We start from the raw sequence: 18,824 nt of genomic DNA on the forward strand, positions 1-18,824 counted from the left end.
TTCTAAGTTTACTTAGCAATGGGAGGCTTTATAATAAGTGTAGTTCTCAACATCTTAATTATATCAATTTTGTAGTTAGATGAATGCTCTCTAGCACATTTAATCATGACATTTGACCAGTTATTTTGCAAATGGCTACATATTCTGGAAAACACTTGCCTTCTTCGTGCAGCCTGTGGCTGTGTTCAATTAAAAATATATATTTAACCCAGGTGAGTCCTGCGGTTGATTGAATCGTATGCAACTGTCGATATTCGACCTTTAAATAATAATTTCATCTGATTCAGCCTGATAGTGTCTATGAAGTAAATTCTCAGTTTGCCCTACAAGATATGCTTCATTTTCCCCAAGCTTGCCAAATAGGTAGGCTATCATTAAAGAACACTTACCTGCATTAGGCACATGCCTTTTATGTCCTGTATAATAACAGTGCTTTGTTGGGAGTACTTATATTCATTAAATATGTGAATGATGACATACAAAAAATTAGCACTCCTTCTTTCAGTTTGCCTGTTAGACAACATAAGCTTACAACCCCCATTAAACTTCTTCCATTTAAAATATCCTCAGGTAGCTAAACGAGTCGTACTTGGTTTCTCTCATTACCATCACAGACGTTAATGATAGAAGCAGGTCATAAGGCTCGTGAGCAGAGATGACACGGACACGGACGGACACACACACAGACCTTTCACGGGGCCCCGACCACACCCCCCCACCATGGACAGGCCACCGAGGGGCGTCCTGAATACACACCTGTGCTCGTGCGGTAAGTGCCCGTGTGTGCTGGCGGCAGAGGGTCCCCCTGGCTCTGGCTGAGACTCCTCATAGGGGGCTTCTGATAGACACGGTCCTCATAGATGGGGTCGATGTGGTGCTCTGGGGACTGCAGAGCCCGCAGCTCCGGGCCCAGGTGGCCGTGCTGGCTGCTGTACGAGGCCCGGGACCCAGCTGAAAGAAATTAACAGGCGACATTGAGCCCCCATCGACATCCACACAGAACTTGCTTTATCAAAGCCATATTTGAATTTGTTTTTTTGTGGTTTTTTTGCCCAGAAATGTTGAAATCTGCAGAAAATCAAATGAATAACATGAAATGGCAGCAATATGTCGAGCTAATCGGCTTATCGGCATCACCCAGCTGCCTTGCTCGGCTCCCAGACCTGATCTCCCTATAAGGACGATAATGATTCTGAGATAAATCCACCCAGCACAGGGCCAGTGAGACATCGTTTTTCTCGGCCTAACGAACGTGGCTGGCTTCCTCACTAAAGGAATTGGGCAGACAAGTCAGACCTAAAAACCTCTTATTATCCCAGAGTCCTTGCACCTTAAAGTTTGCAACAGAAATGATTATTTAAAATGATGAGCAAATGAATAAACCATGATGGCAAGCCATCTTGATGTTGTTCCTGAAAAGTGAAGCAGAATTCCTTCTTCTTTTTTTTTTTTTTTTAAAGATTTTATTTATTTATTTGAGACAGAGAGAATGAGAGAGAGAGAGCACATGAGAGGGGGGAGGGTCAGAGGGAGAAGCAGGTTCCTTGCTGAGCAGGGAGCCTGATGCGGGACTCGATCCAGGGACTCCAGGATCATGACCTGAGCCGAAGGCAGTCACTTAACCAACTGAGCCACCCAGGCGCCCAAGCAGAATTCCTTCTTGTCAGCAGTTTCTTTCTGGACAATGAATGAACTGAAATGTTTGGACTTCCAATGGCCTAAATCCCCGAGATACACAGATTTTAAACAGAAGTTCAAGTCACATTTTCTTTTACTCTTACCCTCCTCCAAATTGAAGCACGGGCACTCAGTTTACCCTCCTCTGAAAAAGGTACAAATGGCCGTCACTAGCTGGTTTAATTTGTAAGCTGAGGCTACGCATCCCCCGCCTGGTAGTATTTGTGAATCCTTATTTGTGTCATTTTGTTGCATTGTATGGGGAGAGGTGTTGCTTCGAAGCAATGCTGTGGACCAGGAAGCCTCTGCCGACATGAGCAAAGAGCATTCTGTGAGGGCTAAGAGGCTGGCCTGATACACAGACAAGACGACGTTGATTGAGAAGCAGTATTTCACATGAGGTACGGTTAGAATCACAGGAGCCGAAGTGCCAGGAGAATCACCTGCACCAAGGCAGCTGGGGTGGAGGACACCGAGGGACCAGCAAGGAGAGATGGTTTTCTAACGATGGTGAGTGGAGAACACACACAAGAACCCAATGCTGCGAATAGCTGATGCTAGGAGAGACCCTTCAGCTAAGCTTCAAAGCTGAGACTCACAGGGCATGTTGGGATTTAACTGTCAGCTGTCTCTGAATGGCCCGAATTTGGAGCTCTCCATTCCAGTCTAAAGCAACAAGCCTTTGGAATAACTTGATTTTGGTGGTGTTTGCGGGTAGCTCTCTCTCTGTCTGCTGGTTCAAGGCTTTCTCTGGTGGTCGTGCTAGAGCTAAATTCTTCAATGCTCAGTGACTGCCCTGCTTCTTCAGGATCATGTGACCCCAAGGATTTTAACACTCTCACCTAGAATCTCTGAGGAAAAGCCCATTCGAAAGTTCTGAAATTGCTGGCAGATAAATCCATTTTACTGATATATTTCTCACAGGTTGTTTTCAATTTAAATAAACAGAGCACCTCTGAATGACTGAGACAGTCATTGGGAATTCTATGAATTCAGTGTTAATAAAAATTACTGAATGTTTTGAGGAAAGGGAAGGAATAGAGCAAGCAAGTTCCTTACTTCCCTTTCCTAGTAATTAAATAAGTTCTGATTTATACAGCATTCAGATGAATGATAGATTCAAAATAACTGTTTTGCATAATTAGGTTCATTGCATCTGATTTATCAAATGCCAACATCACACTGAATATTATCTCATGTTCATATTTTCCAGGAATATATTTAAGTACGGTATGCCTTGAGTTCCTGCTGTCAATTCTTCCTTCTTCTGGAGGCTTTGATAATATTGCCAAAGACTTACAAGTGTAAAAGCAAGGAGACAGTCATTATATCCAAATCTTATAGAGTTAAATGAGAGTTATCCATCCCTGGTAGATTTAGAGTTGTAACTTTATCACCATTCCTCGACCCTAAGTCTCTAAAAACACCCAAAACAAGCAACAGGAGGACCCGATGATCTTCTGAAGGGTGACATGATCTGAAGGCCGTGTGAAAATCTTCTATTACAAGCATTAACTGTACATGAGGAATCTTTACTAGCACTATGAACCAGACATTAATGACCAAGGGTCCTAGGCAAGGAGCAAGAATCTTAAAGTCTACCTTAGTGTTGCTCTTTAATGGATGATTGCAAAGATTGCAGGAATGAAGTCCAAAAGGGAAAGAAAGATGGAAATGTCCAAGAAGAGGTGCGATCCTTTTTAGAAAGGGATATAGCATAAATTAAACCTGCAAATTAAAGCTAACAAACATTTGCTAATCCAGGAGGAAGCCAGCAACAGATCTGCAGGGAGCCTTGACACGGGGGATGATCACGAAGCTGAAAGGGCTTGTCTCATTCCTCCACACCACACCTTCCTTGGGTCAGAGTCCGGCAGGCACTGTTTTCATTCTGACCAGCAATATGAAACATTTATCACTTCTAGACTTATGTGCAAATAAATTTCTACATGCTGAATTTTATATGTGTTGTTTCTATGCACCAGTTAGTCCTTACTAATCAACAGATTCATCCATTCAACACATATTTGCTGGGTGTGTGGGCAACTTCAAGAAGTTGAGGACACCAGGGTGCTTAAAACAAATGAGTTCCCTGGCCTTGAAAATAAGTCATCCCATTCAAGTAAGTACAAAGATAAAGGTACTGAAGAAAAGTGAAGTAGGGTAAGGGGAGAGCAGACAAAGTGCCGGTGGGGGAATACTGTTTTGAAAAGGTGATGAAGGAAGTTCTTTTTGCTTATCTGGCATTTCGGCAGAAAACTTCACAAGGCCAGAGAAAGAGCCATACTGGAGGAAGATCCACGTGTTTCTCAGAGGGAACCAGCAGTACGAGCAAAGGCCCTCTGTAGGAGATTCATTTCATGATATTTATAGAAGTGATTTTATTAGTACCTACTTAATCCATATTGTCTTTAAAAAGAAACACAGTTAGTGTATGGACCCTTTATGAGTTTGGATGACAACTGGTTGTAAGAACTGAACAGATTTTCTTTTTAACTCAAAATTTCACAATCCCAGCAACAACATTTTTATCAATGGGAGTTAGAATATTCAATGGAAGATCACACCTAAGAAGCTCATGAGAGCTGCAAACCGAAGATTCAGCCCAAATTTTAAACACACACACACACACACACACACACACACACACACACACAGCCTTTGAATTTTCATTCCTTAGAACACGATTATTCTCAAATCTTCATTTGTTTTCCCAAGAATCTGGGGAAAACTCTTTGAAAGGCTGATTCCTGGACACAACCCCAAAAGATTCAGACTTGATCCATCTGAGCAGGGAGAAGCAATGTGTGTTTAACAGGCAACATCTCACCTTGTGATTCTAACTGCAGAGATCACACTGAGAGACCCCTGTTTGAGATAAAATAGGGAGACAGGAGATAGGCATGTTTAAAAGAAAGAGATAAATAGCTAATGTGTTGCAACATTCAATTTGTCATTTCTTGCTTTCTTCAAATAATATAATTTACTACCACATTATGCTGATTACTTTAGCAGACAGAATGGAAGAAGTTCATTCTGGTTTTCATTGGGATCCATTTGTGTTCTTTTATTTCTATACTATCTAATTTATGCCCCTTTAATGTGAATTCACTTGCTTTTGCAAAGAAATAAATATCTGTGTGTTTTCATTTGGCTATATTAATACTAGGTTCTTAAGGACATACTGCCATCGATCTGTTCTCTTCAAATCCGGGAGCCAGCTTCAGATGCTCACCGGCAAAGAAGTGGAAGGAGAAAATGAAGACCTAAATGACGCAAAGGTCAGTTGGCCGGAGAAAGCTGACTCAATGTGCGTGTGAACAGGAGGCCGAGACAAGTGTTTTCATTTCTGACATAAAGAACTGTGTTCAGAAGAAGAGCTATGAACTTCCTGTGCTATGAAGAAAAGTCCAAAGTAAAATCTCTGGCATTCAGATTTCTTAAAAATTGTGACTCTAGTTCATACATCAATGTTTCTTAGTGAAACTACATCTCGGAAGGGCAGAATAGAACTTCCAAAGAGAACAGTGGTTTCTGGAATGGGAACAGATTTTCCCCTCGCAAATTCCCATTGTACCTTTTCCTTCACCAAATACTGATTTCGGGAGTCTGATCCCTGCTGATACACTGACACCCCTGAGCAACGTGACCAGGGGGCTTGGCCCATGCAGGTAGAAACACTGTGCTCCCTGAGTTTATGGCCTTGGAAGAGCTATTCTGTGGATTTTGAACCTCTTAAAAATTCTGGCTTGATATTTCTCATTATGAAACTCAAGAGGGAAAAATGATACCAACAAATAAGCACTTTTAGAAATAAAAAGCAATTTTGGTTAACAGTACCGTATCATAAGTGTGTGCTAAGTAAACTGCTGAAAGATTCCTTTGATCTAAGGAATACCTTGCCATAATAAAGACTTACTTGTTTAATTCTTGGTTTTTGCTTTTGACTCAAATCAAAATTCCAAAACTTACTCCCTACTTCTATGCTAATTCATAAGTTAATTTAAGTATTTAAAGGACCCGCAAAGGACTTCCTATGGATCTTGAGTTAAGTCCATGTGCTAAATTTCATTTGCAAATGATCATTAATTCGCTGAATTAGTTTGACATCTTATCTTAAGTTGTTGTAAATGTTAAAATATATGAACACATTTCCTATATAGGCTATGAGCCATGTTTCAGACAGACGTTTGGAAGGGAGGGTATTAATTTGTACAAATGAATGATAAAATCTGCATTGGAGCTTAATAATTTCAATGTAAGAGGGCCATCTGATGATATAAGTTGATTCTGTGAAAAGTCTGTTTTGGAAAGCTTTGGAAAATGCCCTCCTGTTTCATCGGCTTCATAAATCCTAGATTTTCATATATTATGGAAACTTTGCTGCTATTACAAATAAGTTAAACACTCATGCAGTCTCTGACAAGGTACAAAACACAGGATTTGTTCCTGTCACTCTATGATGAGCTTTCCAATACAACTTAATGTAATTATGAAACCTCACCACACCTTTTACCAAATACTGTAATCTACTGAGACTCCAATACTTTACACGGAGAATAACTTAAAAGTGAAAATCACTTGGCCAGGAAGCAGCAATACATGTGCCCATGGGATCTGGTCCCCTATAATAGCAGGTGTCCCTCATTCTTGGATTTTCTCTCCAACCACGAGCATTTCTTCCCAAGATGTGAGAAAAACAGGCTTCTTTTGTCCAATTCCTTTTGTGACAGGCAGGTGTATGGAGAGTAGCGAGACAGTGGTCACGGGGTGTAATGAGTAATGTCTGATATCTTCGCATTCTTAGGATGGCCCGTTTCTCTGTTTATTTGCAGTTGCGGCTTCTGCGTCTGCCGTGAAGAGGATGGTGTACTAAGGCAAAACTCACACCCAACTCCAAGTTAAAGAAGAGCCTGCGGAAACACACTTGTCTAAGATGGGACCAGTACTAGTGAAACACACGAGCTAAACAGGGTGGTTTGGCACCTGTCCTTGTTATCGGCTTTTGATTTATTTCAGGGTAGATAAAGAGTAGCTCCAAATGAACTAGCCATGTATTTCAGGGCTTCTCCAAACACCATCGGCATGAGTCCCCTGATTAAAATTTCAGTTCTGACTCAGCAGGTGTGGGGGAGGGCCTGAGGTTCTGCATTTTTAACAAGTTCTCTGGCAATGTTGGGGTTGCTGGTCCACAGACCATCCTTTGAGAAGCCAGGGCATACTGGTTTAGCTACGGACACGTATCTTGGTGGCTAGAGGACTTCAACTTCGGCATCCTTCTGGAGACAGACACATGGATTCCTTATATTCTCCCTGCCTTATGAAGCAAGCACGAGTGCCTTAGCAAAGGTGCAGGCTGAAGGTGTAGTCAGATGCTGATGGGGCCTCAGCGGGCACCCCGGAACCTGGCTTCCGAGTGTGGCTGTGCTGCCCACCACATGTGGGCATCGTACTGGCTGCCCCGGGTTGCCTTGGCCTCGGGGTCAGGCTTCCCCACGTGCACTGCCGCAGAGTGACTGATCTAAGCTCTAGGTGGCCAAGGCCCAGATACTAAGGGACCTGTAAAAGCCTTTGTGAGCAGGCTAGCTTCCAGGGGAAAAAACCCATCTTTCCTGTAGAAGGCAGACGTTTTGGATCTGGGTGGACTGGAATGTGTTTGCTGCTGTTGTTAGGCTTCCTGACGGGTTCTGCGGAAGCGGGGGTCTAGGGTCCCTGCACTGCCACAGTGCACTCCTATGCAACGGTTCAGTTCGGGGCTTCTCAACCCTGGGAGGACATATGTGGCGCTCACCTGGAAGCCTTTTTAACAGTACTGAGGCTGGGGATCCACTCCAGACTACTGAATTAGGACCTGAGTGGATGGGCCCAGGGGACAGAAGAGCTCAAACACTCCCCGGGTGTCTCTAACAAGGGATCTAGCTCTGGCTGGTAGATCTGGGGCCAGATTAGGGGTCTTGAGGAGTGCATGTCAAGGTCTGGTTCTCAGCAGAACACCTAAGGCTGGAGATTTAAAACATTCATAGAAATATCCATTCTTGAATGTGGTGGGAGGGAGTAATTCCTCTTGGAGGAAGGTGCAGTTTCTGACCTTTGCAGGAAGGCAGCAGTACCTTTGAGACTAGAAGGAGTACAAGACAGTTGGTGTTGCAGGTGGGACTGCGCTGCAATTAACCTCCTGTTGGGAAATACCCCCCTCCAAGTTCACAGACTGTGGACACGCACAGACTGCAGGGCATTTCCTGCCTCTCCCATTCCTCTCGCTGCTGTCGGTCTCCGGAAAATGTCTTTGGGTTGGATGCACTGTGATTTCTGGGAAGGGACACTGGGGCTGGAGGTTGCCTTTCTATCAGGTGAGGCTGGGGTCCTTGCAGTGACAATCACATATCCTGTGAACACTTAGGAATCTTTCTGAAAATAACTTCACTGTAACCACAACCGTCCAAATAAGAGACAGTCCCGAAGAAGCTGATAAAATGACTCCCAGAAACACTCGACCCGGACACCTCACGTCCTTCTCAGCTGACACAGAGCAGATAAAAAATTAGCAGGGGTGAACTGTGAATTGTAATATCTTTGTACAGAAGGGCGACATAATTTGACTTCAGACTTGTAATTAAAGTCTTCTGACATTAACTTGTAAACAAGTTTAATCTGTGAATGTTAATTTTACCCAGGAGGGGTCTCCTGTTTAAAATTCGCGTCTAAGCCCATCTCTGCCCTGAGAGCAGGTTTTGGCAGCCGTGTTCTGGGTGGAACGGACCAGGAGCCAGGCTCACCACTATCTATTGTCCTAATTAACTAGTGATGCAGAGCAATCTACGATTCGGTGCTTTATTAATTAGTCACTTACCAGAGTTTTTAATGGCCAGTCTCATATTCACATAGATACTCTTCTCTATCAACAAGGCGGATAAAATTCAGTGAGTGTCATTTTATTTCTCGACAGCTGCTTCTCAATACCCCATCAGTGCAATACACGAATAGTACATCTGTGGTCTGGCTTCAGGACCTAATTACTATGGATAATTATGGATATTTCCATGGAAGGAAGCCAGAACAAGGTGCTCCTGGCCCATCTTTTTTTGTGGAGATGCAAAGCAGGACAGACAAACTTTGGCTTCAAAAGACCAAAAGTCTTCAGGACTGAAGCTGAGTTTTCACTTTTTGCTGTATGTGTCCATCGAAGGGCACAGGCAGAATTCTCAATGTACAGACAAGGAGAAAGGCTTTATCGGACAAAAGCGGGCTTAAGTAGTTTTCTTCACTAAGTGGTTTAAATATTTTGCAATATACATGAACTAAGATGTTTTGCATCTCAGCATCTCAAACACAGGCCTTTTTTTTTTTTAATCAGATTGTATTAGTTATACCATAGATAGGCTGTACAAAGTCCTTTCCAGAAATTATTTAGCTTTTATAATGCAAAGTTAAAATGTATTCTCCCTGTATCATTCTCCTACTCCTTTATATATCTTACTAACACCCCCCAGAGAGGCTCTATTGATAATTCCAGAAGAAGATACCATTGATTTTCAACATAATTTACGGTGGGGGGGGAATGCAAGTAAACTGCTTCACAGATTACTCATGCTCTACATTTACATTTTATAAATTCCTTCTATCAACACTTTATTAAATTTTCATCATTTTACTCGACCTAATATTTGGCATGTAAAAAAAGAGTCTGAGAAGAGACATTATGTTGTGTAATAAACAGTTTTGAGGAGGATTAAAATTTTTCCTTGATTCTTTTCTGGTTAAAGGCTTTAATAAGTGTATTTGTGTGTTTTAGAATCCAACTAGTAACTACATTATATCTGCATAATTATCACTGGAATACCAGTTACATTTATTAAAACATTAATCCCCTCATATAAAGCACCTCTGATGAGACCTATGCATACTTATAACTCCCCCACCCCATTTTTCATCCATTCTCTGTATCCAAAGAAGTTACTACTAAACCACCAAATCGTATGGCTCGGTAGTGATGTAGGTGATGCTTTTCCAGTAGAGAAATCGATCTGTGTTGACTCGTGCAGGGCAAAACAAATACTACATATTTGCTAGAAGGCTGTCAAGGTGACAGGGGCTGTTTGTGGTCATGTCAACAATGACCAACTAATTGGCTCAGCCATGGAGGGGACTGTAGTATTCTATGCTTCCAAGCAGCCAAGCGTAAGACCTGAGTGAGTACCCGTGTGTGTGTGTGTGTGTGTGTGTCTTTTCTTCATTCTAAAGAGAAATGTATACAGACTTCCCTTTTCTGCATCAATTATTAAAGGGAAGCTTATCTTGTAAGGGAGATTTTGACTTTACTGCATTGTCAGTCCATTCTAGGGGAGCTCAAAGGCTGAAGTCAGGAAATGTAGACATCGTTTGAGGTTCAGTGGGAGCATGGGGCCTCTGGACAGCATAGCCCCTGTGTGCCCAGGCACCATCTAGGAAGCCCAACAGGAGAAATCAATGCTATCAGATCTATTTGAAGATATTTACATAGCAAGCCGAAATTTGAGGGACCGCTAAAGTCCACTCAGTCAAAATTATTAATGGTTTTCTTTGGGTTCCCTTTGCTGCCACGTCTCTACCTGCAGGATCCTGGGCAGATCCTCAGTATACAGACCCCACAGAATAGGCATCATCTGTTTTTTATGATCTCTTCTCTAGAACTACACACAAAGAACTGCTAGCTCTGTAGGTAAGCCTGTGACATTCCACGACTGCTGTCCCTGCCTCTGTGAATGCTGCAAGCACAACCTAAAAAAATACAGGAAGCCACTTTCTAAAGAACTGGGAAACTCAGAGGTGAGGAAGCAGACACTTTATCTTACAGATGTTCAATATGCATTGAACCGAGTCTTTCTGGCAGCTATTTGTAAGTTTTTAATGGTTCACTCATTCCGAGGAGAACCTGCTATCTCTCTGTGTTTCTCTCTCTATGCTAAGGATGACTTCCGGTTATCAATGGGATGTAACACTTGCACCCGTAACTAGCTCTACAGAGGTCAGTGGTAAATATCTGTTGAAGGGTTCCTGGCTGGCTCTATCAGTAGAGCATGCGGCTCTTGATCTTGGGGTTGTAAGTTCGAGCCCCATGTTGGGTGTAGAGATTACTTAAAACTAAAATCTTGAAAAATGTAGTTGTCGAATACCTACTAGAAGAGGCTTGGTGAGGAGTTCTGAAATATGCAGGGGTCTCATTAGGTTCCTTCAGGGAGCCCATAGGCCTGCTATTCAAGTGCTCTGCCTGGATTGCAAGATAATTCAAGATATTTTCTGCTTTGCATCAAAATCAGTTCTTTGGCAATACACAGCACCACAATAAATACATATAGACCCACTTGGGATTAGCCGTTAGAGGTTTCAGATATTTCATGTTAGTTATGCCACAAGAAATGCAAAATTTTATATATATATATAAAATACATACATACATATTACATATATACATACATATACAAGTGTATGTATAGTAATTTTTGTCATATTTATAATATGTAAAACACAATAATCAAAAATTGTATGTATTATAACATATATATATGAAGTAAATATATAGCAAATTTTTTAAAACTACAAACGCACCTTGGTTAAACACAGTGGCAGGAGGGATACTGATGCAGCCTTGGTTGCAAATTGACTGCATTTTGAGAGATTTTAAGTTATTAATTATTTAAGGTTATTTGTACATCTACTAAAATAGTTGGTCTCCACATAATCCCTGTTGCTTAGATTAAAAAAAAAATATTTATTTATTTATTTTTTTATTAAAGATTTTTATTTATTTATTAGAGAGAGAGAGAGAATGAGAGAGAGAGCACGAGGGGAGGAGGGTCAGAGGGAGAAGCAGACTCCCTGCTGAACAGGGAGCCCGATGTGGGACTCGATCCTGGGACTCCAGGATCATGACCTGAGCCGAAGGCAGTCGCTTAACCAACTGAGCCACCCAGGTGCCCAAAAATAAATATTTAAAAGCATCATATTTATGAAGCTATCAGTGAACAATCACCACTGAGTTGATGCTCACATGTAAAGTGAGTGGCGAGCACAGATGTCCGTTTGCTCAAATTAACCAACACCTGTGACCTAAAAGGAGTAATCAATGAAAACCAACCCAGGAATATTTTACCTCCAATGCCCTGCCTGAGGAGCAGGAGAAACCCACACCCCGGGTCGCACATCAGCCAGGCTTTCCCCACTGCTGAGTGCTGGGGACCCAGCCAGGAAAACACGGTCGGCATGGCCAATAGCCCAGAAGCGCAAGAGTGAATGGTACATCTGTAGTCTGGCTTCTAGACCCAATTCCCGTGTGTGTGCATCTCCACGTCTTTCCTCGCATTCTGTCATTTCCTTCCCTGATGGCATATTATAGCTAAAAGCAGTTTCCCGGTAAACACCTGTTTCTACTTGCCACCTTTCCGATCTGCAGCACTGAGGAACCAAGACGGATTCTCAGGGTTCAGGACCAGCAAAACATCTGGCTGCACATGACCCCTGGTTCTCAAAGAGGGGAAAGGGAATTGCCCGTGAGGTTCATTTAGGGGGCGGAGGGGGGAGCAGAACTGGTCCCATTTTAATCCACTTCTTTTCAAACTGCTTGCACACCCTCACCCTACCTCCAAGCAATGTCTCAAATATTCACGTGCAGGCTTCTGGGATCCTTGACCCCAAGCGAAAGGAAGCTTACAGGGCCTTCCAAAGAATTTATGCTTTGAAAAAATGTCTCATGACCTCTTATTTAAAAAAAAAAGTGAGGGACGCCCTCACTCAATCAGTGAAGCGTCTGCCTTTGGCTCAGGTCATGATCTCAGGGTCCTGGGATGGAGCAGGGAGCCTGCTTCTCCCTCTGGCCCTCCCTCTGCTCGGGTTCTCTCTCTCTCAAATAAATAAATAAAGTTTTTTTCTGTGGAAAGAGCTGAGATGCCCTTCAACAGATGAATGGATAAAGAAGATGAGGTCCATATATACAATGGAATATCACTCAGCCATCAGAAAGGATGAATACCCAACTTTTACATCAACATGGATGGGACTGGAGGAGATTATGCTAAGTAAGTCAAGCAGAGAAAGTCAATTATCATATGGTTTCAATTATTTGTGGAAAATAAGGAATAGCATGGAGGACACTGGGGGGGGGGAATCGGATGGGGAGATGAACCATGAGAGACTGTGGACTCTGAGAAACAAACTGAGGCTTCTGGAGGGAGCGGGGTCGGGGGATGGGTTAGCCCGGTGATGGGTATTAAGGAGGGCACGTTCTGCATGGAGCACTGGGTGTTATACGAAAACAATAAATCGTGGAACACCAAAATCTAATGATGTATTGTATGGTGACTAACATAACATAAATAAAATTTAAAAATAAATAAAGTTTTGAAAATAATAATAAAATTTTATTTTAAAAAGTGGGATAAAGAAATCCTTCTCAGCAAAGCTGTTACTAGCTCCCCAGTGCCTCCCCAATGTGGTCATACCTGCTCAGAGTGCATTCAGGAGAACAGACCCTGGACAATGTGCAATCAGCATACCGTCAGTGCCCCTAGCTAGACCTTAAAGCCACTAGGACTCATGGCACCCCTTTGGCGGCTAATTCATAACTCATATGGAACCCGACCCTCCCAAGCTATATGCCTCTTCTCCTGTTTGCACCTGTCACCAGAGCATTTTGTTAAACCCAACCTCAAACCTCAACCTCAAACGCTGCCTCCACCAAAAACTCTTGATCTTCCCATCTGGATGTGCCTTCCCTTTTGGGATGATCCAGCCCTTGGGCCTCTCTCATAGCTCATATCACAACTACATAGTATTATAAGCCACTTGGGAACTAATGTCACTCCCATCCTCCTTCCAGTCCAACAAGACCCCTGGAGTTATCACTTCCATCTTATTTACATCTGGCATTCCAGTAGAGCTTGGTTGATGCCATGATTCTCCATGGTAACAATAGTTCTAATTCACTGAGCCCGTTTAAGGTGGGCATGCTAATAGACAATGGATAGGAAGGATCTCCATCTTATATGATCTTTGTAATGTCTTGTATAATTGTCACAGTATTGTTATCCCCACTACAGGATACACAATCTCAGAGAAGGCCCATTTTGTTCCCCACACAGGCCAAGCATGATTTCACCTCGGGGTCTTTGCACTGGCTGGTCCCTCTGCCTGGGTCATTCTTCCCCAGATAGGCACATGGCTTCCTACTTCCTTGCTTCAAATGTTTGCTCAGTAAACACCCTATCTATGGAAATAGGAGAGTCTCCTGGCTGCCCCACCCTCTGACATCCCTACTCTTCCTCCCCACGGCTCTTCTTACTATAGAATATCCTACCCGTATTAGACCATACCTCCAAGAGGACAGGGGCTTTGGCCTCTATTGTTTACAGGTATGTGTCCACCACCTAAAAGAACACCCAGCACAGAACAGGTGCTCAGTGAAGACTTGTTGAGTAGAACTCACCCGTCTAAGGTAACTGAGCAAGTAACTGATGGAACCAACCAATAACAGATGTACCCTCATCTGTCTGGCCTCAACCATGTTCTTAAACATTGCCTTCTGTATTTGTGGAACCCAAAGCAATGCAAGAACAATTCTTTTTTCCTCAACTACAATTAAACTCATTATTCTTAACTCATTCTTTTACTTCTTCAGCCCTTAGATATTAAAATTACCGAGACTCTTTGGGACTTAGGCCAACATTCACGTCTGTCACCATTTATGTGGTGGGTCCCACCTTTCTTTGTTTGCTAGCTTACTGTCCAGGTATCTTTTTTCCCCCTGAGACTTCTCTGCACCATCCTGCTGGTCAGTATACACTGTTTCCTGGGTACCATGTTTTCCTGTTTTATGCCCTTATTCACCTGGGACACATCCACCGAGTGCTGTAACCTAGGAAAGGGGGTGTAGGAATTCCATTTTATCAGAACTAGCAAGACTGAAAATATTTGATTCTGCCTTTATATGAATAATTTGGCTAGGTATAGATTTTAGGTTAAAAATAACTTTCCCGGGGCACCTGGGTGGCTCAGTCGTTAAGCGTCTGCCTTCGGCTCAGGTCATGACCTCAGGGTCCTGGGATCGAGCCCTGCATCAGGCTCCTTGCTCCGTGGGAAGCCTGCTACTCCCTCTCCCACTCCCCCCTGCTTGTGTTCCCTCTCTGGCTGTCTCTCTCTCTCTGTCAAATAAATAAATCTTAAAAAAAAAAATAACTTTCCCCCAGAACTTTGAGCACATCACCTGATTGTTCTCCCCCACCCCCCACCCCCAGTATTGCTACTGCAAATCAGGAGGCATCTGTTTTATTTATCTCCAGTGGCCTGAGGGTCTTTATGTTGGTGCTTTGAAATTTCATGGTGCGGAATGGGGAAATCTCCTATTCCGAGCATGGGGCATTTCCTATAAAGGTACAAGTCCCTCAGCTCTGAGGAATTGTAGCCATATTACTTCTTTGGTAGCTTGCTTCCCTCCATTCTCTTTGTTGGACTCCGAAAATGTGTTAGATCTCTTGGATGTATCTTGTATGCATTATTATTGCATTACTCTCAGAGTTTCTCTCTCCTTCCCTATATGGCTACCATCTGAGTACTCAATTTCCTTGACTACTTCCCACTCGTTCTATCAAATTTTTTATTTGGGTAGTGATAGTTTTACAGCCTATAAAGATTTTCTTGTTCTTTGATCCTCTCATGTATCACGCAGTTCTTATTTAATAAACACAAGATCTTCTTAAATCCTTCTCAGTACTGATTCTAAAGTTTTTCCTTGTTTCCTTTAATCTCTTTTATTCTGTAAATTATGTGTTTCTTCTGAGAGACAGTTCATTTTTCTATTTTTTTTTCATGCCACTAATTCTCCCCAATTCCTCAGTAATCCCTACTAATTTATCATATTTGAGAAAGAAAAACCTGGCATTCGTTTCTCCCACTGCAACATAAATGGAAGTATTTCCCACTAAATAACCCTGAGTTAGAATTTATGACGGGGAGGGTGGGGCATATGGGCTGGCCTTCTTCCTTGAGGATGAGAGGGTGAAGGGCAGCCCAGCCCTGTTCCAGCATACCACCCACAGCCTGTGTGGTACAAATTTTGTCCAGGCCACTGGCAGCCAAACCGGAGTCTAACTTTCTCGGCTTGTCCAGTTTCTTCAGGAGACCACTCCTGCTCTTCACCTTGGAGTAAGCACGGGCCACAGGGTTGCCATCTTGGTAGCCAAGAGGGTATGTGAGTGGGAGGAAGAAGCTGACTTGAAGTTGTGTCAAGCACTGAGTTCCAATGAATCCCTCTGTCTTTAGCCCCACGCTCTCCCCAGACCCCAGCTCAACCCTGACAACTGAGCCTGTCCAAGAATTCACCGAAGACTGCCAGTCCACCTCTGCCATGCTGACAGAGCAGATTCTTGGGAGGAAATTCTATGTTTTAATTGCTCATCACTCCTATCTATTTTGCTTTCTAGAAAATTTATGGCTTGTTTTTGATGAGACCCATCTGCTGGCCTCTGTGTTCTTGTCTCTTTCATGGCTCACCCGTTGTAATTCTGTACTTTATTTTTCTGAGGATCTGGACAGAGGGGAGGCAAATGCATGGACAGAGTATGCCATCTTGAACCATTGTCCAAGACACATTCTCATATTTTTAATTTATATTTTCCTAGTTAAATTAAAGCATGATTGAAATCATATAAGTGTCAGTGATACTGGAAAGGCTTTGACAGAATTCTACACAAAGTTTTCACTTTCCTACAAAGGTACAAAAAAGACCTGTTTGCCCCATTTTAACTAGCAAGGCTGCCGTGTGGTAGGAAGGGAAGGGCAGGTATTAGTTTCTGTGGATCAACACAAAAGACATCAGGTAGGCCTTTTGGCCACCCAGCATTCCAAACATTTAGTTCCAGACCCAGCCACTAACTTACTGTAATGGGATGTTACAATGACAGTCTCCTGGATGCGAGTTTGGCATGGACATAGATAAAGGATGTCTGATCACCATTTCTGTGCATCTTGGGCTCTGGGAAGATGGAGGCAGAGGTCACCAAGGACAGAGGAATTTTGCTGAAGACATTTTAGTCTCTGTGCTCTTGGAGGGAATGCCTGGAGACAGTGGGCTTCCATGGGACCACTTGGATTTGAGTGTCCTGCTTGTAAAATGAGGGTCCAGAATTCTAGAGGCCAAATGGCTGACAGAACAATCACTTTGTTGGTGGAAGTAGGGGAGGGACATTGGGTGCAGGATGCCAGAATGCAGCATGCAGGAGAGAGACTATATTATATGCTGATCTAGAACATACCCTGGACTGGGACTGAGTGCTGAGAGCAAGAGCTTCTGAGGAAGAGGCTGGACCTGAGGGGCATGGCCAGCAGGGAATGACATGGAACTTCAGAGGCTGGGGAGGAGACCCCAGGGAGGTCCAGCTCCAAAACCCTCCCCGGAAATGTTGGTTGAAAAATCAGCCTTCACTGCCTTTGAAAGAAGATTAAAGTGTTGATTGATATCACAGGCTGATCACATTCAAATTAGTGAATCTAAACTAGAAATTTTTGTTTTACTTAAGGGTGAGCAGAAGGTTCACAAAAACTGAGTGTTTGTCCACTGGCAAGGAAAGATCACCTTCGGGAAAGGCGACTGAAAGGAACAGCGGCAGCCAGATAGCATGTTGCATTCGGCCCAGATCCCCAGTGTTGTGTGTTAAACAAACTCGCTCGTTATTTGAGTAGAGTTCATGTTTCCTTTGAGAACCTGACAGTGGAGCCTGCAAAGCTTTTATATGGCATTAGGTGGGGCTTCTTTCTTTCTTATAACAGGTGCACCTGGAATCATTAACAAGTCAAAGAATGGAGTTGAAATCACCAAATATGTGGAATTGGGGATTTCTAGTATGTGATACACTCTAAATATTGAGTTTAAGAGCACTTGGCAGAGGTTAAAGAGGGACATGCCTTGACCAAATTCTTGTCCCTAGGAAGCCAATTTTGGCTGTAATCATTGGTTAAGAATCTGCCTTGAATTCATTTCATTTTTGCCTCAAAATAAGCTTCTGATGTTTGACTTAACTTTAATACCTATTTACAACTCAGATTTCTCCTTTTAATAGGATTAATTTTGCTCTAAAGCAGAAAATGAAAGGATCATGCTGTTTCCTTTACAAAAGTGAATAAAAAATAGGTACTGGTAAAGTCGTATTCAATAGGATTACTGACACATTTTTGAGATATTTTTGCTTCTTCAAAATCACTAGTTACTTAAATAAATTAAAAACTGGGACTGTATTTCTATATTCTTGGTGTTTTTCTTCATTAACAAAAAATATACTGCCTCTATCCCAATACCATGTACGTTTAAGAGGATAGAGAAGCTGGACTCAAAGTGATCTAGGTTCAAATCACATCCCCGTCACTTTGCCAAGTAACTCTGGGCAAGTAACTTCTCACCGAGAAGCCTCAGTTTCCAAATCTGTAGGATGCGGCAAAAATCACACCTACCTCCTTAAGTTGTTGGAAACTACATGAGACACAGTTTGCAAAGTGCCTGGCACAATGCCTGGCATGTAGCAAATGCTTTATCCTGCAGTATGGGGTTCTTTAAAACATAATTTTATTCATCATGCACAAAATGAATAAATTTAACTTTTAAACTATCAAAAAGAAAAAAAATAAGCAACCTATTTGTCAAGAGAAAATGTAAGAACTAGTTATGCCGTTTATTTAGCTTTCTTCCTCTACCAGGTATAAGTCATGATTGTCACATTCCAAAACAAGTGTGTGTGGGGAGGTGGGGGGCAGGGGGAGTTTCGACAACTAGGCCTGGGAGCAGGGATGGGCTATTCCAGTGCTTTCCCAAGCGTTTCCCTGCCTGTTCCTTCTTGTAAATCTATCCTCCACTCAGTCCCCGCAATGGAGTTTTTAATGCGCAAATAGGTTCATGTCAGCTGTCTAAGGGAGGGACGAAATTACATGCCCCTTACTACTCATCTCTTCTACTCTCCCCCTCCCCCCACCACCTCTACCATCCATTTCTGGCTCAGGAAACCCTGATCTACTGACACTCTCTACCTATCACACTCCCTACCCCTCACTCCCCACCTTCTTTACTCTTGGACTTGGTTCCAGCTACCATTCCTCACTAGTTCCGTCTACACCACTTAGCTCTGGGGCTA

At 42.8% G+C, this 18,824-nt stretch overlaps 1 protein-coding gene across 5 annotated transcripts in view; it reads right to left on the minus strand.

The window, feature by feature from the left end:
- Window positions 1-18,824, minus strand: part of CTNND2 (catenin delta 2) — an 887,227-nt gene that overhangs the window by 349,061 nt on the left and 519,342 nt on the right. For all 5 annotated transcript variants that reach the window (XM_032415368.1, XM_032415365.1, XM_032415366.1 and 2 more), the window contains one exon: window positions 757-951. In XM_032415368.1, coding sequence (XP_032271259.1) covers window positions 757-951 — 195 coding nt within the window. The remainder of the gene's footprint in view (window positions 1-756; window positions 952-18,824) is intronic.

The sequence above is a fragment of the Phoca vitulina genome, unplaced genomic scaffold, assembly GCF_004348235.1.
Source record: "Phoca vitulina isolate PV1807 unplaced genomic scaffold, GSC_HSeal_1.0 scaffold17, whole genome shotgun sequence".
NCBI lineage: Eukaryota > Metazoa > Chordata > Mammalia > Carnivora > Phocidae > Phoca > Phoca vitulina.